This window comes from Procambarus clarkii, unplaced genomic scaffold (genome assembly GCF_040958095.1).
Source record: "Procambarus clarkii isolate CNS0578487 unplaced genomic scaffold, FALCON_Pclarkii_2.0 HiC_scaffold_186, whole genome shotgun sequence".
NCBI lineage: Eukaryota > Metazoa > Arthropoda > Malacostraca > Decapoda > Cambaridae > Procambarus > Procambarus clarkii.
In genome coordinates this window covers 493,830-516,477 of record NW_027189219.1, presented here as the reverse complement: position 1 = coordinate 516,477, position 22,648 = coordinate 493,830, and the positions used below count along the sequence as shown (strand labels likewise).

Below are 22,648 nucleotides of genomic sequence, written 5' to 3'. Positions count from 1 at the left end.
AAAAAAAATATAAAACCAAAAAACCATTTGTCGTGGCGTCAGAAGTGTAACTACCCTGATGTTTCTAAGATTAGCCTCCTTCAGCCAACTCCATCGGCTCTAGTGCTTTAGGACACCAACAAGGTCACAAACACTAGCCCCCCCAGCCAATGTACTGACAACCCAACATAACACACACGCAAACAAACAACACATACAAAAATGTCAACCCATGGTGGACAGGCCACCGAACTTTCAAACCTCCTCTCTCTCTACACCCGCATCCTCTTCCTGAATTTCATCTCCCCATCCCTCTACCTCCCCCATCCTTTCCATTCCCTATGGACATCAAAGCAAAGATCACGGGAAAAAAAAAAAAAAATTCTATTGTACTTACTTTTGTTGCAATAGAGCCGAGAAGGACGGTGATGACGTCACAATCTGCATGTTCGCTCATGCAGTACACGCCCGGGAGGTGTTGCGCGCGGTCCTCAAACAGCCAGAGTTGCCACAAATATATATTCGCGCTATTTATTTACAATGTCTAAGCGCATTTTATCTAATTTTTTTTCACTAATTGTGTTTCAAATACTGTTTGAACATATTTTGTATCAATAATTGTTGCATATTTGAGTATACACAGGCGCACACAAATGTTTTCAATTACGGCAATATAATATGTCATTACAGTCTATTATATTGTATGTTCTGCTTATATTTGTATATATTTACACACACGCACACGCTATCTGCTTATATGTTTACATATTTACACACTCGCACACGCAATACACACTTTGAAGCACACTTAGAAAATTTCTAGACTGTGGTAGTCATTGAAGCAGTCGACAGCACATAATGGGATACCACACGTTTCACACCATGTTTGCACAAGCTTCCGTTTCTTGTCTCTACGTGTCGTTGTTTTACACACCAAGCAATCACGTTGGGCTATTGCACGCTTCACACCAGGTGGCAAATACTTAAGTTTGTGTGCTAGGAAGCCTTCAGTGTGAGCGAGGCGTGGAGTACCAGCATGCTGCAACAGTGGGTTTATGATGGGCCGCTGAATACCTGGGACATCTTTTGCAAACTTTCCTAATAACTGTATTGCAGCATCAAATACAAAGTCACGGAAAGTGGGCTTACGTCCAGTTCTCACAAGGTACATGTTGAAACAGTTCAGCATGCTCATGTCCACAAGATGGAAGAACACCTTTTTCGTCCACCTACACGTCTTCCGCACACACTCTGCAGTGCCAATCATCATGTCTGATTTATCAATCAACCGCATGTTGATATTATAGTCTAAAACACAGTCTGGCTTATATAGTGGTGCGTTTGTTTTATGGCTCACTTTCCCACTGTTCACCATTGTTCCATCATGAATTGTTGTCAACAAGTTCACCTCTCTTTTGTCTTTCCACCGAACTGACAGAATGTTATCACTTTTCCTTCACTGACACTCACCAACTGCAATGTCGTTGTCAAACACAGGCATTTCCCTTCGTTGTGGCTTTACTGTACCAACCAATCCGGTTCTATTTTCTAGCAAGAATCGAGCTAGCAAGGGACTTGTATAGTAATTATCTGTGTATAAAATGTGTCCCTTGTTCATCCACGGAGCCATGATGGTCTTCACTACACTCCCCGAGAATCCATGTTCGTCGTTACCGGGAATGTCTACATCACTAGCCGAGTACAGAATCATGTGTAACACGTATCCTGTCTCACAATCACAAAGAACAAAAAATTTCAGGCCAAATCGGTTTCGTTTTGAGGGAATGTACTGTTTGAATGGAACACGTCCCTTGAAAAGTATGAGAGATTCCTCAACCACCAGCTTCTGTGCTGGTACGTAAGAATCTCTGAATTTTCCAATAACATCGTTCATGTAGTGCCTCACTCGCCACAGTCTATCATCAGGTTTTCGGTCCTGAACACTTCCAAAATGTAGACACCTGAGGAGTATCTGAAACCTGTCTCGTGACATATATTTCCCGAATAAAGGTGTTGGTATTGTCTTGTCCTTGCTCCAATAGTCATTTATTGCATGTTTGTGACAGTGCTTCATCAACAAACAGAGTGCCAAAAACACATACATTTCCGCCACTGTGGTATTTTTCCAACGCTGCAGTAGTGAAAATTCTGTGATTTCCCTCTCAATCAGGTAAGCAGCATGCAGGTTCGTTTGGTGTACAATGTATTCCATGAGTGGTTCATCATAGAATGCTGTAAAATATTCCATCTCAGCCATGTCCTCACCTTGATTAGGGAAAAGGTTTGTAATCCCTACATCTTTATCGTCAAAGTGAGGAATATTAGGAATAAAATCGTCACCATCACTCCACTCAAGTATACCAGGCGTCCTGCGAGATGCAGAGGAAAGACGGCGAGGAAGCGATGCATACCGGCGACCAGGAGCTGAATACCGTCTGCGAGAAGCACGGCGGCTACGTGCACGTGAGGTGGGTGCACGTGAGGTGGGTGCACGTGAGGTGGGTGCACGTGAGGTGGGTGCACGTGAGGTGGATGCACTTGAGGTGGATGCACTTGAGGTGGATGCACGTGAGGTGGATGCACGTGAGGTGGATGCACATGAGGTGGATGCACGTGAGGTGGATGCACGTGAACACGAGGGTCTTGGTCCCTCATGTGGTGCCATGCGGTGGCGCTTGGCCGGGCGAGATGCTGCTGACGCGACAATATCTCGCCCAGTTACACCACTGGTACCAGCCACAGGCTCAATAAAACTTTGATCTGAGTCACTAAACCCAGAAAAGGAGTCACCTCCCTCTGACTCGTCACCCTCAAACAGAAAATATCCACAGGAACTGTGAGGTCGTGGTAGAATTGGGGTAGAAAATGGGCGAGGAGGCATGGGAGAGCGTATAGGCCTCGCCATGGCATGGCGGTCATTCTCACTTTCACTGCTGCTGCTACTATCACCCGACAACTGTGTATAATCCTCATCGTTGTCTGAATCGTCAAACACACTTTCTTCACCTTCAGAGAATAATTCGTGGGCTATTTGCTCTGGGGTGAGGGACTGAGTGGTGCGTGCCCGTGAGGCGTTTGACCGTGCGCTCGCCATGGTGACTCTCGCTAAACTGAGGCCTCCCATGCCATCGGATCGTGAGCTGGAATTTTTTTCAAAATGGCCGCTGTTTACTAGAGCCCCTGGGCAGCGTATGGGACCCCCAGCTACACCGCGGGTCATTCAAATCGTGCGCGGTACCCATACACTTCATATGAAGTGAAGCGCAGTTGACTGGTAAAACGATTTACACTTCATATGAAGTGATGCGCACTTTAAGGGTTAAATACGTACTGCAGTGCATTATGCCGTTAGCACTGTGTTGATTAAAAGTAGTTCTGCTGTATGTTGAGTACTACAATACAGTTTATGAAAACTATTGTACACTAAATTACTGCAACTTTAATTTTAACACTGTGTACACACTTAAATTTAACACTTGTTCAAGCTGCACACGATGTTTTTAGATGTTTGCATCAGCTTTGCTGGTGCTCGCTGCTGCTGTGGGTTCAGCTGCTTCTGAGCTGGTGCTGGCTGCTGTTGTACCAGTGCTGGGTACAACTGTGCTTGTGCTGGGTACGGCTGTTCTCGTGCTGGGTACGGCTGTTCTCGTGCTGGGTACGGCTGTTCTCATGCTGGGTACGGCTGTTCTCGTGCTGGGTTCGGCTGTTCTCGTGCTGGGTTCGGCTGTTCTCATGCTGGGTACGGCTGTTCTCGTGCTGGGTACGGCTGTTCTCGTGCTAGGTACGGCTGTTCTCGTGCTGGTTGATTTTCTGCTACTAGTTCTTGCAAAATATTGCTTCATTTTTGGCATTAATAAGGCACTATTAGTAAGCCCCTGAGACATTTTGTTTTATAACCAAAGAGCTGTAGTAAAAAAATGGTCAATTCCACGATTATTCTTCCACCGACGAATAAATACTGTACGTCAATCGCAGACAAGGCTAAGGGCACTGGGTGCATACTGTACGAACGCAGACTAAGTCTATACGTACACCCTTCAGTAGGCTGGTGTTTAAGCCTGATCCAGTAACATAAATTTCCCTTAACAATTCGATTTACATCGAATTATATATTTTTGGGTTATATATTTAGTTTAGCAACATTATTACGATAATGAGAGCTATAAAAAATACTTATTTTGGAACTGAAAAATACTTTATTTTGGAATACTTATTTTCGAAGCCGTAGATCGCTGAACTGTGGCGACGAAATCGAACACAACAAGCATGGTGTTGTATGGACAGGGATTAGACCTGTCCACTCGTGCTGGAGTTGTGCTGCCAATAACGTGAATAATTTCTCAAATAGGAGATATCTCTCTTATTACAGTATATTTTTGGTTTTATTTAGTTTAGTTTAATTAGGATAATAGTTATTAAAACACCAGTTTTAGAAATGATTTATTAATGTGAAACGTTCAAAGCCATGGGTCACTGAACTATGACAACACAGACGAAAGTGAGTGAAACCTCACTGTAAAGTGAGATTTACTGTACAGTATTCCCTTATCTGTCCACCCTCACTCGTCTTGTTTCATCACAGAAAATGTATATAAGAAGATTTCAACATTAGCTAGCTATTCACGCTTCAGCCTTTAAATTAATTTACAAAGATACGTGTGCCACAAATCGGTGAACGAAAATCATTGAAACTCGGTCATTCACTTGTGTGGACGACTCTGGTGGTTGGTTAATATGCGTCACTTCTTGTGACCATTCTAGTTGGTGTTTGGTTCATATGATTCACTTGTTGTGTGGTCCACTTGTGTTATCCAACTTGTCTTATGAAGGAATTATTAATTGTAATCTGTGATAGAATGAAACAGTTTTCCACCACTCTGTGAACTCTGTCCCAACATCGTAAGCTTGAGGACCACTTGTGGTTCTCTTGTGTGGTCCATTTGTGTGATCCAACTTGTCATATAAAGGAATTATTAATTGTAATCTGTGATGGTATGGTAAAGTTTTTCTACCACTGTGAACTCTGTCCCAACATCGTAAGCTTGTGGACCACTTGTGGACCACATGTGCGGTTCACTTGTGTGGTCCCTTGTGTGATCGAACTTGTCATATGAAGGAATTAATAATTGTAATCTGTGATAGAATGTGAAAGTTTTCCACCAGTCTGTGAACTCTGTCTCGACGTCGTAAGCAAATCCGAACATCCCCCGCTTCGGCGAGCCATTGTTCGTCGAACCGGGTGAGTAAATCCGGGTTGAAAAGTGTGCGAACTAGCCGGAAATTCGTTGAATCGGGGTATGTTGAATCGAGGTTGTACTGTACTTACAAACCTGTCCAGTTGCGGCTTTACGCCGTTACCTGTACACCTCGGCTTGTGTGTCCAGGGATGCCCTGTAAGTTGAACCGGTGTCCTTCGTTCCTTGTTCCAGGGCTCTGGTTTCTCAGGTCGTCCTCAGAGTTATTAAGTCTAGCCAGTCTACGATCTACCCTCGCGCCCATGATGTTCGGAAGTTCGCAGCTCTTGCTGCTGTGTTTGGGAACATGTCACGAGCTGATATTTGGTCGCGGGGGTTTTGGAGGTCGAACAGGGTCCTGGCTGCCCAATAACTTGTTAATTAATGTGCCGATTTCTCAGCGGTTTTGTGTTGTGTTGCGTGGGCGGTTGCAGCCAGTTGTCTCGTCTTTGTCATGAGTCCCACGGTGCAGCTGTCTCCCAGGTAAGTCCCTCTTTTTCCTGCCCTTTGGGTAGGGAACCAACAGGACTCCCCCCACAGAAAACCAGCATTGAATGTAATGAAATGCCATTTTATGGGTATAGCCCTGGAGGCTCCCTTGCACCCTCCCTCCCTCCGGTCAGCGGTTTTGTTCTATTTGTCAGTCTTCAAACTAGCGGTCTGGGTGGTGTTTCGGCGCAAACGAGCGACACATGTTATGATGACTTGTTGCTTGTTATCTTGTTTTCCTTGGGGGGAGACATTTTAGCCTCTGTTCGGTCTCCGGTTGCAGTTTTCTTAAAAGTTGGGGTCTGTTTTGGGGCACCTACCTTTTTGGGGTGTCTAACCCCGGTCAATGACAGACACGACTACTAGCACAAAAGAGGCCATTGTTTTCTGCGCATCTCTGAGGGGACTAGGCTCTGGCTTGTGATCACTGGTAGGTTCAAACTCCGTGAGACTGAAGCCCTAGACAAATAGAGCTAATATCAGTCCGATAGCTCCTGGGAGGCTCTGTGGCTCTACACAGAAAATGGTGTTTCATTACATTCAATGCTGGTTTTATTAAATGAATTTTTCATGATTTCAGCTAACCCTTCATTCTAGTTATGTATCTAATCCTTGATTCTAGTTAGGAAGTTGTCCTTGCCCAAATAACTATCTAAAGTTTTATACAGTTCCCAATGTCAGTGAGGTTGAGTTTCAGCCACAAAGGAAAAAAATTATAAAATATTAATAATGAGCATGAGTAGTGGTAGGTTGATGAAAGACTGGGAATGAAAATAGTGCTGAGAATCATCTCCAGCTTTCTCCATAAATTTGAACACAGAAGTTCAGCACAATATTCTTTTTGAACTTTGTTTTCATAAAGGTTAATAAGTTTTTGAGACTCATGGGTGTCATCTCTAAATTATGACTTCCAAATTTAATGTATTTATGGCACAGCTATGCTTGTGAAGTTCAACATTTTCTGGGTTTTATTAACTTTAATTAATTTGTATTAAGTGTCCCTGATAAATATTTTTTAGGTGTGTGTGACTCTTGCTGTTTCAGACAAGGAACTCTGCAGTCATGCTGTAGAATTCATCCTATAGAGTAGGATTATTTCAAGTAATACTTCCATCATGGCATTCAACTCTGTGAATGCTGCTTCAATTTTTCCCCTTGAAACAATTTTTTGTGGAAAAAAATAGAATGTTTTCTTAGACATAATTTTGTTAAGAATATCAACCAGGATTTGGTTCCTACCCTGCATATCTGTATTCAGTTCATCTAGGTAATGAATGATATCACATACATAGGGAGCCTGGCAGACATGTTTCTTCTCATAAAGATAAATTTAGATTTCAGCTATTTAATAAACTCTTGCAAAAAAAATTCTTGAAAGACCCAGCAAACTTTTCATTGGATGAATAGGTATAGGTGTTCAGATCCCATTTCCTTCCACATCTTTGGAGATGCCTTCAAGTGTGAAATACATAAAAAGCTCATGCTTTTTATGTATTTCACAATTAGGTTGGCATCTTTGAGAAATGAGCAGATCTCGAGCTGCGTTTCTTGGATTATTTGGGTTTTTTGATGCAGAAAGCAGGGAAATCGAGGCAATGCTAAAATTTATATCCTTGACCCTTGAATGGCACAATAGATACATGTACATGGGAAGTAACTGTCAGGGAATGGCGCACATCGTACATATACTATTGAGGGTCTCACACTCGATATTAAATGCCCCCCAAGGGATATGGGCAGTTATAGTCCAGCCACGGCCGATAGTAAACAGACGCCATCTTGGAAAAAAATCGTGGGTAACATTCCCGGGTGTGAGAGCCTCAGTACTGGGTGAACAACCAAGGCTGGCGCACGCAGCATGAGCTAAGAGCACTGCTGTTCAGCTTGTGATCACAGCATCACCTAAAAATGTCTAAATATATATGTACCTGCTATTATTTAGTGAAGATAGTATTACATAAGACCCCCTGACTGTGATAAAAATGACCAGGATTCTGATAACAGGACTGTGGTGATAATTAGCACTGTGCATAGTATGGTGGGAGGAGTAAACTTGGTGAGGGAGGGAGGTAGCATTGTCTGCTGACTCTTTGTGGTCACCTGTTAATGTCTTGACTCACCATACCAACTTAAAACACTTTGGCTCACCGCGCGCACAAGACCCGCACTGTCCCGGGTGGGTCTTGGCGTTTCACGGGAGCGTGCGGTAATTCTGAAAAGTGTGAACTCTCTTCAATTTTGTCACCTCAATTTTCGTCCTAGATTTTTCAATTTGGTATCATTGTGTTCGCAATAGAATTCTCTACACGACTAAAGACATATAAAGTCCAAAAGCCCTGCGTACCATCCACAACAAACAGAGAAAGTGAGTGCATGTTACCCGGGAGCACATAAGAGCTATAAAATGTATACACTCCTTTCACGTTTGTCACCTCAATTCCTGTCCTAGGGCTTTCATTTTGGTATCATTGTGTTCGCAATTGAATTCCCTTGCAGCATACCTCCTGCGTGACATGGATTATGCCTCGGAGATAGATCCCTCGGAATTTAGGTTTGGGGCTTCGTTCCCTTTCTGGCTCCGTTACGAGGTTTCGGAGTCTTTCTGGCTTGATGACTGTGCCTTGTTTGTTTTAGATTCCTGGCATTCCTTCTGTCGTTCCCGCGCGCTGGAGTGGCGGGAAGCTTCCACGGTGGTTCAGGTTTTCCTGGGGGGTGATCTTGAGTACCTGAACGAGTGCTTGTTTGCCCCTGCCCTTCCACGTGATGTTCAGCTCCATGTGCAGGTTCCCTCCCTTTCGGCGGTGCTTGTTGCGGAGGACCTGCGCGTCTGGGGCCTTTTGGCTTTGGCCTTGCAGTTCTTTTCCCTTCTAGAGCTGTCCTTGGATTGGCTCGTGGAGGATGTGAGGGCGTTTGGGTCCGTCCCTGGGTCCAGCGCCTTGTTCTCGCCGGCTCGCTCGTCTGCCTCCTTGTTGAAGCTTTTCGCGCCAATTTTGCGGGATGCAGTTTCCCTGTTCTATGCTTCCCGGCTCGCATGTCGGCAGGCGGTGCTGGGTTCCTCCGTGGAATCTGCTTGGGCCCTGGCTCTTAGGTTGTCGTCGCCTTTTTGTCCTCTTCCGTTTGAGGCGTCTGCCATGGGGCAGTTTATCCAGGCTGCTCCGTCTGCTTGTCGTCCGATGTCAGACTTGCTGGTCCTCCGGTGGTCCTGTGGGGGGGTCTTCCCGGAGGGGTCGTGCCAGGGCTCGGGGTTCCTCTTGTAGTGGTAGGCCACTGGTGTCAGGTTCGGGTTCGGCTCCTTCAGACCCGCCCTCGTCTGGTCGGCGCGGTGATCGCTCTGTGCGGGGTTCTGGGTCTTGTAAGGGGCGCCGGCCCTTCCGCAGTTTGCCCCATTGACGGGGCGATGGGGGGAAGGGCGGGGAAAGCCTGCGCTGTTCGCTCACGCCTGGTCCCACTATTCGTGGGCGTTTTGGGTCGTGTCTGTCGGCTTGCAGTGGCGTTGGGTGGCCCCCCCCCCCTTTAGGGACGTCGGGGCTGGCATGGCAGGTTTCTTCCCCTGCGCTTTGTCGGGTCGTCTTGGAGTGGGTTTGCTTGGGCGTGGTTGAAACGACAACATCCCTCAGATGGGTTTCCCGTTTGTTTCCAGTCCCGGAACAGGACTGCGCGGACCTGCGGTTCATTCTGGACCTGTCCCGTCTGAACCCCTGGGTTCATTGCCCCTCCTTTCAGGTGACTACGCTGTCCCAGGTTTGGCTCCTCTTGGAACTGGACACTTGGATGGTGTCCCTGGACCTCCGGGACGCTTATTGGCACGTCCTGATTCATCCGAGGTTCTGGGACTGGCTCGGTTTTGTTGTGGGGTGTCTAAGTTACCGCTTTCGTTGTCTCCCGTTCGGGTTGAACCTGGCACCTCACATGTTCACACACCTTAAGCGGGTTGTGGTGGTCCATTTGCGTCTCTTTGGTGTACGGGTGTTGGCCTACTTCGACAACTGGCTGGTTTGGGCTCCCAGCCGGCCGACTTGCTTGCTAGCCAGGGATTTGATTCTTTCCCAGCTCGCCATGTTCGGGTTCTTGGTGAACTGGAGGAAGTCCCATCTGGTCCCCTCTCAGGTTCGGACTTGGCTGGGTCTTATTTGGGACTCTCGGACCGCTTTCTTGTCTCTCCCAGGGAGCCGAGTGAACAGCACGCTGGACTTGTGATCCTGTGGTCCTGGGTTCGATCCCAGGTGCCGGTGAGAAACAATGGGCAGAGTTTCTTTCACCCTATGCCTCTGTTACCTAGCAGTAAAATAGGTACCTGGGTGTTAGTCAGCTGTCATGGGCTGCTTCCTGCGGGTGGAGGCCTGGTCGAGGACCGGGCCGTGGGGACACTAAGGCCCCGAAATCATCTCAAGATAACCTCAAGATAACCTCCCTCCGGAGTCTCTCCTGTGGCTGCGGTCCCGCCTTCGTCTGTTTCTGGTGGGCCCTCGGGTCACCCGGTGGTTGCTCGAGGGGGCTGTACGGGAGTCTGAACTTCGCGATGTTAATTCTACCTGCCGGGTTGGGTTTGGCTTCGTCGGCTGTTCTGGTTCCTTCGGGGTCATCCCTTCCGCCTCTCGCGATCGCTGGGTTTGACCCCAGGGGAGCCTTGCATCGGCTGCTACATCGCTAGGTTCCTCTTCGGGTTTTTCGGGGTTCAGTGCCTTGGCTCCTACCCGAGCCCTCGCTCGATGTGTTCACGGATGCTTCGTCTCTCGGCTGGGGTTTTGTGACCAGTGCTCACCAGGCCGGCCAGGGGAGTTGGGTTCCATCCTTCCGTCGAGCCCACAGCACAGTGTGGGAGTTCGCAGCGGTGTGGTCTGCTCTTCGGAGGCTTCGGGTCGCCCGCGGATCGACGATTCGGCTCCATTTGGATTGCTCTCCAGTGGTTCATTGCCTGAACCATGGGGGTTTGATGCGGTCCTTGGCTCTTTGGGGGCTGGTCGCTTCGGGTGACTCATCTGCTGAGTTCTTGAGGTTTGGCTCTCCTGGCAGTTCACGTGCGGGGAGTGTCCTACGTCTTGGCTGACGGCCTGTCTTGCTTTGTTCCCCGCTTCATGGAGTGGACGGTTGATGACGCTTCCTTCCGTTGGCTTTGCCAAACGTTCGGGCTCCCCGTGGTGGACCTCTTCGCGTCGGATTGGTCGAGGAGCCTTCCCATGTATGCGGTGCCCTCCCCGATCATGAGGCCGTCGGGTTCGATGCCTTTCGACTGGACTGGTCGAGGTGAGGGTTCCTGTACCTCTTTCTCGCGGTTCAGCTGTTGCTACAAGTCCTGACTCGCTTGGAGACTTGCCAGGAGAGAGTTGTTCTTCTGGCCCCTTAGGGGCCAGCCCAGCCTTGGTTTCAGGTGCTGCTTGCTTGGTGTCCGAACCCGAGGGTTTTCCCACGGCTCTGCCTCTTTCAGAAGATCAGGTCAGTACTTCACGTGGCTGGTTCGATCTTCTCCTCGAGTATTCGCTTATATTTTTTTGACTCGAGTCTATCACCATCTCTATGGTGATCGGGTGGCCTCCTTGTTGGTGTCCTACTTGCGGGCTTCTTCTCGGCGGCAGTATGACGTTTTCTGGCGGTCCTTCTGTTTCTTTTTGCGTCTTTGTTGTTTTAGTTCGCTGTCAGTTAGGGTTGTCTTGTCCTTTCTCTCTTGGTTGTTTCAGGACCGTCATCTTATGCCTAAAACTGTCGCCTCGTATCATGCGTCGCTGGCGGGGCCACTTCAGCTTGCTTTCGGTATCCATGTTACGTCTGCACCGTTTTGCAAGCTGTCTCATGCAGTGTTTCACCTCCGGCCTGCTCATGCGCCGCCTGAGCCGTCCTGGTCTTTGGACAGAGCGCTCGCTTACCTTTTGTCTCCTCGTTTCGTCGTGGCCCTTTTGGTTCAGAATTGTTTTTCCAAGGCTCTTTTCTTGTTGGCATTAGCCTCTGGGGGTTGGATTGGGGAGCTTCATGCTCTCCTCTGGCGTAGGGGTTTCTGCTCTTTCGGTCGTGGCAATTGTTTTGTTCACCTGCAGCCGTCTCCTTCTTTTCTGGCGAAGAATGAGACTGCTGCATTCCAGAAGGGTCCGTGGGTGATTGGTGCTTAGTTGGTACGGTCGGGGGTGCATCATGCTTTGTGTCCGGTTGTGGTATTTTGCCTTTATTTGAGCGCCACGGCTTCTGTGTACGGGGACGCGCTTTGGGTTGATCCGGTTTCCCATCTTCCCTGTTTGCAGGTCGGGTCTCCCAGGTCATCCGCAGAGTTATCGAATCCAGCCAGCTTGCGGTCTATCCCCATGCCTATGACGTCCGTAAGTTCGCGGCTCTTGCTGCTGTCTTTGGGAGCATGTCTTGGTCTGACATTCGGACGCGGAGTTTTTGGCGGTCGAACAGGGTCCTGGCTGTTCGTTAACTCTTGAATGTCCCTGGGCCCCATCGGGCCTGTGTTGCTTTGGGTCGGCGGTTGCAGCCAGTTGTCTCGACTTCGAGTTGACGAGTGAGCGACGACCGCCTCCCGGGTAAGTCCCTCTTTTTCCGTCTGTGGGTAGTTAGCTCTTGGGAGCCGATGGGGCTCCCCCCAGAAAACCAGCGTTGAATGTAATGAAATGCCATTTTCTGGGTGGGTCCCGGAGGTCCCCGGCATCCCTCCCTCCCTCTGGTTGGCGGTTTTTCGTGTTTTTGACATCCAGTCTCAGAACTGAGGTGTGGGTAGCCAGCGTGAAGGGTCTATGGCTCCCCCTTCCCCCTCCCGGGAAGGGGGGAGCTGTGCAGACAGCGGCGCGGCAACGTGTGACGTCATACTAGTTTGCTCGTTTTCTGTTGGGGAGTTCTATCCACTAGTTCGGCTTTTGGTAGCAATTTTAACCAGAATTGGGGTTTGTTTTGAGGCGCTTTCCTTTCTGGGTGCCTGGTCCGGTCAATGACAGACATAGAATGCTTCCAACCACACGGGGGTTTCTATAGGCCGTTTCTTCCCTTGCCTCTCTGAGAGGGCCCGGTTCTGCCCGTGGTCCCCGGTAGGCCTAAGAACTCCATACTCATGTCTTATGCCAAAGTCTGGGGGCTCCCAAGCACAAAATTGTCTGCAATTGTTACTTTGTCACCTTGGGCGTGTTTGTTGTCAAGTTGCATCTGGGGCAGGTTTTGGGGTTCATGAAAAGCATATTTGTTATCTACTTTCTCTCTGAATATTCTTTGGTGTGTGTGTGTGTGTGTGTGTGTGTGTATATATATCGCATCAGTATTTCATGAGACAATTTTAAAAATTGACCTGCCTTCACTGTGGCAAATCATAACCAGAGGAGAGAGTAATCTTGCTTTAAGGAGCAACTGATTGTACTGCTCAGAAAATTATTCATGTACTCAAAATTTAATCTTTTCAGATTGCAAGTACGAATGCACCCAGTGTCAGAGAGTGTTCACGGATAAGTCAACTTTGCTTTGTCACATTAGATCACAGCATGAAAAAAGGTAAGAAAATTATTTTTAAAAATTTGGATAATTTATGAAAGTCAATATGTGACATTTGATTTTATTTAGGGCATGGAATGGCCATAAAAATGAAATTTCTAAGGAAAACAAGTATTCAGTTTCATAATCTGGTGAGATATAATTAGGAGTCATAAAATGTATGGGCTGTGAGTTTTATCTATGGGCTTGAGAAAAATGGAGCTACTGTATTTATCAAAAGAAAAAATGGAAATTAAAAATTTAGTGAAGACTTGACAAAATAGGAAAAAAATGATTTAAGTGAAATCACAGAAATTAATACTTATGTTTCCAATAATGCATTCATGCATCATCCATTACATCTGCTTCACACATAAGCTTCACATGACGTGGGAAGAGAGAAGGAAGGCTGCAGAAGCAAGAAAGCGATGCAAAGAAAGTGATCAGGATGGGGAAAGCCACAGGACTCGGCTCAGTACAGTATCCACTTGATTTAAAGACCTCTTATTTACTGTTTCGCCGGTTCAAATAGCCGATTTTTAGATCGTTAACTGGGGCCTTATTTACCGAGTCATTGGGCCATTAAATTCGGAATATGGTATTGAGTTTACAGAGTCCAGTACGCATTAAACTGGAGGCCACTATTGTGTTGTGACAACCTTGCCTTCTCTCTAGGCCAGAGGTTACATTTTTCTTCACAGATTTCACTGCTTCTGTTATGCAGCATCTACTCAGAGCTAGTCACAGTCACAACCAGTCAGAGGCAACCATGGTCAAGTCACAGTCAGGCTGTGCAACCTGCTTTCGCACAAGACAGCACATATATGACTTATTGCTTATAGTCACTTTTGCTTATAATTAAGTACATATGTGACATATTCCAAGCCATATTTGTTTTCAAGGCACTAACTTTTCCTCTGTTTTATTAAACAATAGAGATTTTATACAAAATTTGACAAGATCCTGAGTTACTTTACAATTTATTTAAATATTTTAGTTTTGTTTTATTATTTTTATAAAACTGTAATATCAATATAGGTATAGGTTCAGTACTAATTGTAATATCTTAACATACTAAGAAGGTCAGGTTAGGTTGTGGTTTTCTATTCAGCTTTTCAAGATAAACTCAATATTCACAATAAATTAGTATGTCACATATGCACTTATTCATAAGTAAGATATTAACTATAAGCAAGTGCAAGAACGGGTTGCAGGCAGGCATTCACAGTCACAAGTCAGTCAGTCATAACCAATCAAAGGCAGTTAGGCATTCATAGTCATAGTAGCAATCAGTCACAGTTTGTAAACAATATGAGTGATGATGTTGACTAAACACCAACATTATTTACTCACAAACACAAAACCTTCTAGTATATAAATAAATAAATAAAGCTGTCAGGCAGGGCAGTCTGCCCCCAAGGCCATCAGCTGGTGGGAAGGTAGCCTAGCCATATGGTATTAATCCCGCTCAGACCGTCTACACGCGGCTCGAGGGGTGGGGGATATATCTGGGAGGGTCTGGTGGGGGATGGGGAAGCTATAAGCCAGTTTGTGGTTGTCCACCCACCTGCCTGCCACTATGCCAGTCACCCACCACTACGACAAAGTCACTGAGGCATTAGAAGAAAAACAGAATGCTGATGTGATATACACGGACTTCGCAAAGGCTTTCGATAAATGTGACCATGGCGTGATAGCACACAAAATGAAGTCAATGGGAATAACCGGTAAAGTAGGACGCTGAATACTCAGTTTTCTGTCAAACAGGACTCAGCGAGTAACGGTCAACCATATAAAATCTAGTCCAAGTGCAGTTAAAAGCTCTGTACCTCAGGGTACAGTCCTTGCACTGCTGCTTTTCCTTATTCTCATATCAGATATAGACAAAAATACAAGTCACAGCTTCGTATCATCCTTTGCAGATGACACAAAAATCAGTATGAAAATTATCTCTGCTGAAGACACTGAAAAACTTCAAGCTGATATTAATAAAATTTTCGACTGGGCATCAGAAAATAACATGATGTTTAACAGTGATAAATTCCAGGTACTCAGGTACGGTAAAAATGAGGACCTAAAACATAATACAGAGTACAAAACACAATCAAATGTACCCATAGTAGGAAAACAGCATGTAAAGGATTTGGGAATAATCATGTCTGACGACTTAACGTTTAAGGAGCATAACCAAGCAAATATTGCGACAGCCAGAAAAATGATAGGATGGATTATGAGAACTTTCAAATCCATGGATCCCATCATAATGGTTGTACTCTTCAAGTCACTTGTGTTGGCCCATCTTGAGTACTGCTCAGTACTCGCTTCCTCCTTCAGAGCAGGAGAGATTGCTGAAATAGAGGGAATACAGAGAACATATACGGCACGCATAGACGCAATAAAGCACCTAAATTATTGGGATCGTCTCAAAGCCCTCCAAATGTACTCACTAGAAAGAAGACGAGAGAGATATCAAATAATATACACCTGGAAGATACTGGAGGGCCAAGTACCAAATCTACACAGTAAAATAACAACGTACTGGAGTAAACGATATGGAAGAAAATGCTGAATAGAACCAGTGAAGAGCAGAGGTGCCATAGGCACAATCAGAGAACACTGTATAAACATCAGAGGTCCGCGTTTGTTCAATGTCCTCCCAGCAAGCATAAGAAATATTGCCGGAACAACTGTGGATATCTTCAAGAGGAAACTAGATTTATTCCTCCAAGGAGTGCCGGACCAACCGGGCTGTGGTGGGTATGTGGGCCTGTGTACCGCTCCAAGCAACAGCCTAGTGGAGCAAACTCTCACAAGTCAAGCCTGGCCTCGGGCTGGGCTTGGGGAGTAGAAGAACTCCCAGAACCCCATCAACCAGGTATCAACCAGGTATCACCAGTCCATTCATCAATCCACGCACCCCGTCCAGCCACCCAACTACCCAGCAAGCCCAGTGATGTCTTGCCTGCCCACCCATTGCAAAGCCCGCCTGCCTACTCTGATGCCCAAACCCCTGTCTGCCATGATGCCCACCTGCCCAACCAGCCCATACCTATCCACCAGTCAGTCACCAATGCATCTATCCATCCACCCTGCCTGCCTGCCCGTCCATTCAGCCTGTCTGACCACCTGCCTGCCTTTCCATTCAGCATGACTGCCTGCCCTGCCCTGCCCTGCCCTGCCCTGCCCTGCCCTGCCTTGCCCTGCCCTGCCTTGCCCTGCCCTGCCCTGCCCCCCCCCATATCTGCCCGCTCACCCAAACCCACCTGAACCTACCTATCTGCCTGCCAGTCAGCTATCACCCACCCAGCCAGCCAGCCATCAACCCTTCCCATCTTCCTGCCCACTCTGTCCCCCCACCTAACTACCCACCCACCAGTTGGATTGGATGAATTGGTTAACCACTAATCCATCCACCCCCACCTGCCTTCCAGTCAGCAACCAATCCATCCACTTTGCCAGCTCACTACCCAGCCAGTATACACCTGCCCACCCCCACTTCCACCTGCCCACTACCCATCCAATCAACCTGCCCACTACCCTGCCAGTCCTCATACCCACCCCCACTCCCACCTGCCCACCCCCACTCCCACCTGCCCACCACCTAGCCAGTCCACCTGCCCACCCCCATTCTCGCCTGCCTACCAGCCAGTTATTCATTCGATCCATCCAGACAGACAGCCCACTTGCCTACCCACCCAACTGAGTGGGTCTACCAGCCAGTTAACTAGCCAGTCAGCCCACCCAACATCCATCCTGTTGCTCTTCCAAATATCACTAAAAAGTTACCAACATTTTAAAACCAGATTTAGCAGAGCCCCGGATTTAACAACCTGTGTACAGTCCCATATAGGTTGTTAAATCGAGTGTATACTACAGTAACCTCGGAGGGACGTGGGTTCCCCCCCCCCCCCACCAGCAGGCAAGTATCCTGGGGGGAGGGGTGGGGGTCCAGCAATGTAACTGAAGCCTCCCACCAATCCACCCCATGACCATTCTACTGCAATCACTTGTACCTCCCCAATCAGTAGAGACCCTCTCCAGATCCCCCCCCCCCTGCTCCCCAACCCCATACCCTCCTTGTTCCCCGACCCTATGCCCTCCTTATTCCCCAACCCCTTCCCCCACCCCATGCCCTTCCCTGTTTCTCCAGCCCATGCTCTCCCCAGTTCCCCCCGCCCCCCAAGCTCTCCTCCCTACCCCTCCCCCACACTTTCTTCTTGCCTCCCCCCCCTCCCCAGGCTTCCCTTCCCTCCCCAACTCTTTGACCTAGAGGGCTCGCCTTCATTCCCCAACCCATGACCTTCACGACATGCCCCTTCCCCTGCTCCCACATCCCACGCCCTAATTGATACCAACCCTCTCAGCTACACCACCCCAGACCCTCCTAGCCTTCCCGTTCCAGATCCTCTCAGCCCCCTCACACCCCAGATCCCCCAGATCCTCATTCTTAGGCCCTTCCACCCCAGACATACCTTGTCCCTCTACTCCATTGGAATCAAATTAAACTGAGGATGGACTGAAGAGAGTCAGCTTCAAGGTAATGTTCTCAAACATAGATGGGATTACGAGCAAGGCAAGTGAATTTAGGAAAAGAGAACAAGAAGTGAACCTGGATGTAATTGGACTCACAGAAACAAAACTCTCAGGAATCAAGAGAGAAAACTCTCAAAACTCGACGAGAGAAAACTCTCAAGGAATGCGGCGAAAAGGAGGATCTGAAACATAATACAGGGTACAAAACACAATCGAATCTGCCTATAGTAGAAAAACAGCATGTCATGGATTTGGGAATAATGATGTCTGACGACATAACGTTTAGGGAGCATAACCAAGCAAATATTGCGTCAGCTAGAAAAATGATAAGATGGATTACGAGAACTTTTAAATCCAGGGATCCCATCACAATGGTTGTACTCTTCAAGTCACTTGTGTTGTCCCGTCTTGAGTACTGCTCAGTACTCACTTCCCCCTTCAGAGCAGGAGAGATTGCTGAAATAGAGGGAATACAGAGAACATATACGGCACACATAGACGAGATAAAACCTAAATTATTGGGATCGTCTCAAAGCTCTCCAGATGTACTCTAGAAAGGAGACGAGAGAGATACCAAATAATATACACATGGAAAATACTGGAGGACCTGGTCCCAAATCTACCCAGTAAAATAACAACGTACTGGAGTGAACGATATGGAAGAAAATGCAGGATTGAACCAGTGAAGAGCAGGGGTGCCATAAGCACAATCAGAGAACACTGTATAAACATCAGAGGTTCGTGGCTGTTCAACGTCCTCCCAGCGACTATAAGAAATATTGCCGGAACAACCGTGGACATCAAGAGAAAACTGGACTGTTTTCTAAGAGAATTTCCGGATCAGGCGGGCTGTGGTGGGTATGTGGGCCTGCGGGCCGCTCCAAGCAACAGCCTGGTGGACCAAATTCTCACAAGTCGAGCCTCGAGCCGGGCTTGGGGAGTCCAAGAACTCCCAGAACCCCATCAAGCAGGTATCAAGCAGGTAATCATAACAAATATGGTGTTTCCCCAGGACTACACTGAAATAAGGAAAGAGAGGGAGGGAGGGAAGAAAGGGAAGGAGGTGGAGTGGCCCTACTGGTGAGAAAGGAGTGGAGTTTCAAGGAGATGGTTATCCTGGTCTGTGAGGGGTTCAGAGACTACATAACAGGCACCATGATGATGGGAGGATCAAGAGTAGTAGTAGCAATGATATATAACCCTCCACCAAATGACTGAAGACCCAGGCAAGAGTATGACAGAAACAACATGGCAGTTAACACTTTTATTGAGAGAGCAGCCATTGCTGCCTGTAGAAATCGATTCCATCTGCTCATCACGAGGGACTTCAATCATGGAAGGATAGACTAGGAAAACAAATAACTGCTTGGAGGTGAGGAAACATGGAGAGCTAAATTGTTGCAAGTGGCAACAAGAAACTTTTTAAATCAGCATGTCAGGGGAACCACAAGAATGAGAGGCAACAATAAACCAGCGAGACTCAACCTAGTCTTCACTCTAAACGACTCCAGCACAAGGGAAATCGGTTTCGAAGCCCCCTGAGGGAATGAGCGATCACAGCATACTGATGTTTGAGTTCCTGGTCGAAGTAGGGTAAATGTACTCAAGGAAGGGCCCAAAAAACAAATGACTGGCATTCCGAAGGGGAAACTATGAGGAGATAAGAAAATTCATTAGAGATATAACTTGGGAAACAGAGCTCAGAAGAAAGACAGCCCAAGACATGATGGACTACATCACGCAGAAGTGTAAGGAGACAGCAGACAAGTTTGTCCCGGTCCAAAAGGAAAAAAATTAAATGCAGACGAGCAGCTCATTTAATCAGAGATATAAACTAGCAAAGCAACTAAGTACAAGCATTTGGAGAAACTATAGAAATTACAGATCACTAGAGAGCAGAGAAAGATACCAGAGTGCCAGGAATGACTACGTCATGGTGACAGAAGAAGCAGAAAGACACTATGAAAGTGACATAGCATGCAAGGCAAAGACTACCTAAATTGCTTCACAGCCACATCTGAAAAAAAACAACAGTGAAGGAACAGGTAATGAAACTGAGGATAGGGGCAGACAGGCACAACCAGCAGATATCAGAGCCAACTAGGAACAAAACTTTCCTAGATCTGGTCTTCACAAACAATGAAGATATAATCAGGGGACATAATGATCTCGGATACCACATATGCAGATCACAAGCTCATTGAATTGCAAACTATCATCAATATTCAGAATAGACCTAAAACAATGATGAAGAAAGAGGGGTTATTCACTAAATTAAATTTTAATAAAAGGATTGACTGAGAGAAAATAAACATGGAACTTACAAACATTCAATGGGAAACTGTTCTAAGTAATAAAAATCCTGCACAAGGAATAGAAAAACTGACTTTTAAAGCATATAAAATCTGTCTCAACCATGTTCATTTGCAGAAAGCTAGAAAGAGGTCTGACTTAGAGAACGCAAGCGACACTACCAAAAAAAAAAAAGGAAAAAAATAACGAAAATGCTAAACCACCGTGCTGCGCCGAGTTTATTGTGAAATTCCCCCTGTGTGTATGAAATAAAGGGTTCCCAATAAATTCTTTTTTTTTCTTCGTAAAATGATAAATTTCCTTCCCTGAACATGTGTATGTAAAAATAAATACCAAATTCCACTTACTTTGGCTGTGGGGACGTGGACAAAGTGCGCTATGACGTCATCAGGGCCTGGTCGCCCGTGCATGACTCACCCAGACACAGTCGCGCGGACCATTCAAGCACCGGGTGTTGCCACAAATATATTTTCAGTTATTTGTTCTATGTATTTCCAATGCGGTTTTATTTGTTTTTTATCATATATGATACGTATTTGTGTCCTTTACACTATATACAGTAGAATGTTCATAATGTTCCATGGAACTGTGATACATGTGTCAGTAATGTGTCCACAATAAATGTTTGTCTCAATATTACTTGTTAAAAATTCACTAAAATTACAATATGTACAGTTTCACACACTACACAGTAACACACTGTATTACACACTCAGTACTTCAGAAGTGAGTAATAATCAACAAAGTAGTCCATGATGCACTGCACGACTTTGCTCTTGTTGCACCAGGTAGAGATAGATTTTCGCTTGCTGTTTCTTCATTCTGTGTGCTTGCAAATAACGCACTCACATACACCCTTGGCTTTAGTACTTGTAGGTTGTATGTAGCCAAGCTTGTAAAGCATAAGGTAGTATTGAAAGGATTATAGGAAAAGATCAATTTGTAAGGTAGTCTTGTAAAGATCGCTTTGTATGGTCCCACACAGGAAGAGATTCAGCTTGCCTCAAAGAGTGTCCATCAGTCAGGAAGAGATTCAGGTATTCTTGAAAATATCTATGGAAAATTAACAAATCCACAAGGGCTGTGACAAGGATTCGAACCTGCGTCCAAGAACATCCCAAACGCTGCCTTAATTGACTGAGCTAGGACATGGTCAAAATGAAGTAGGGGTAAGTAGGGTCAAAATGATATAATGAAGTAAGGGCGAAGAGGGAGAACTGCCTATTGACATCGCTCGAGTGCATGGGGGAGTTGTGTAAAACCCTGGTTTGTGCCTCGGAGAGGCTGCAGGATCCAGTAAGTTCAGTAGAACTTCGGTTTCAACTCTTTTTGACCATTTTGTAGCTCAGTCGATTAAGGCAGTGTCTGGGATGCTCTTGGACGCAGGTTTGAATCTTCATCATGGCCCTTGTGGATTTGTTCATTTGATGCATCACGCAATTGTGATTTGTGTGTATATCTATGGAAAACACCACCATGGAAGCCGCTAACACTGCTCATCTATGCTACTTGTATCAGATGCATCATCACTGAGTGCAGAAAATGATTCATCTATGTATCATCTAAATAAATTGGAGATAGCATAGAATTGCAAGGGTGATGCTCAGAGTAAACTGGATACGCTCGCTGTATCGTCCTCATAGGTGCTGTATCACTTGCATCCGACCTTTGTGTTAGGTCCTTATTGCGCCTAGCTTCACCAATATTATAACCCTTATGTTCTTCAAACAAAAGGTTTGAATTTCACCGACAGAGCGTTATCTTTCAATACCACGTCGGACAGGTGTTTGGGAGCCAGAGGCGCGTGCGCCACCCCTGGTTGCTCACTTGGTACTAACCCAGCCAGCAGCCCTTGGACATTCTGGGAATTTTTTCCAAGATGGCTGCCTCTCACTGTAGGTCCTAAGAGTCCATTTCGTACACAACCAATCTCGCACACATTCAGAGTGGGTACGGAAAAATCAAAGAGTTTTCTTGGTTGGCGCAGTTTCCCGCCGACCGAGAATACTTGGTTGGCGCAGTTAAGTGGTTAAGTAGATACGACTTTCCCTACAAAGGAGGAATAATTTAACCCTAAAGTTGCTAAGGGGTCCCGAGGAGATTTACACCTCTGTGCGAAAAAAAATAAAATGTTTTTTAATTATTTTGTGTTCTAAAAATGATAATTTTGTTCCCTGGGCACGGGAAAATAATAAAAAAATCGTAGGGACATATTTTGGGCGCAATATGCCGAGGAAGTCTGGCAAAATGTCGGCGTCGACAGAGAGCGGTCGTCAGAGCTGGTCAGCGTCACCCGAGCTGACAGGTGAGAGTTGCCACAAAGATATTATCATCTAATTATTTCAATGTCTCTGAATAATTTTTTTCTTAGTTTTTTGCAGTAATATTATTGAATAGTGTGTAGTGTGATAGATTTATATAATAAAATGTGTGAATCATTGTTATACTCAAAAGTATGGTGTTTATATTACGGTTCAATTATTACGTTCATAAAACAATAAACAAATAGTTTTGCAGTTATTACACTATATACACACATTATATACAGTATAAGTATCTACATGTTTTGTTCATCACAACTGTACAACTAAACTGATAGTTCAGGCACTAAGAGACGTTGCTAGACACAGTCAGCTGGCGGCTGCCTCCCTTCCTCA

The 22,648-nt window shown here is 46.2% G+C and overlaps 1 protein-coding gene across 1 annotated transcript in view; it reads left to right on the top strand.

Moving 5' to 3' along the window:
- LOC138361125 (uncharacterized) overlaps positions 1–22,648 on the top strand; it is a gene marked incomplete at its 5' end in the record, with an annotated part of 96,508 nt that overhangs the window by 38,966 nt on the left and 34,894 nt on the right. The window contains one exon of the mRNA XM_069320566.1: positions 13,079–13,166. Coding sequence (XP_069176667.1) covers positions 13,079–13,166 — 88 coding nt within the window. The remainder of the gene's footprint in view (positions 1–13,078; positions 13,167–22,648) is intronic.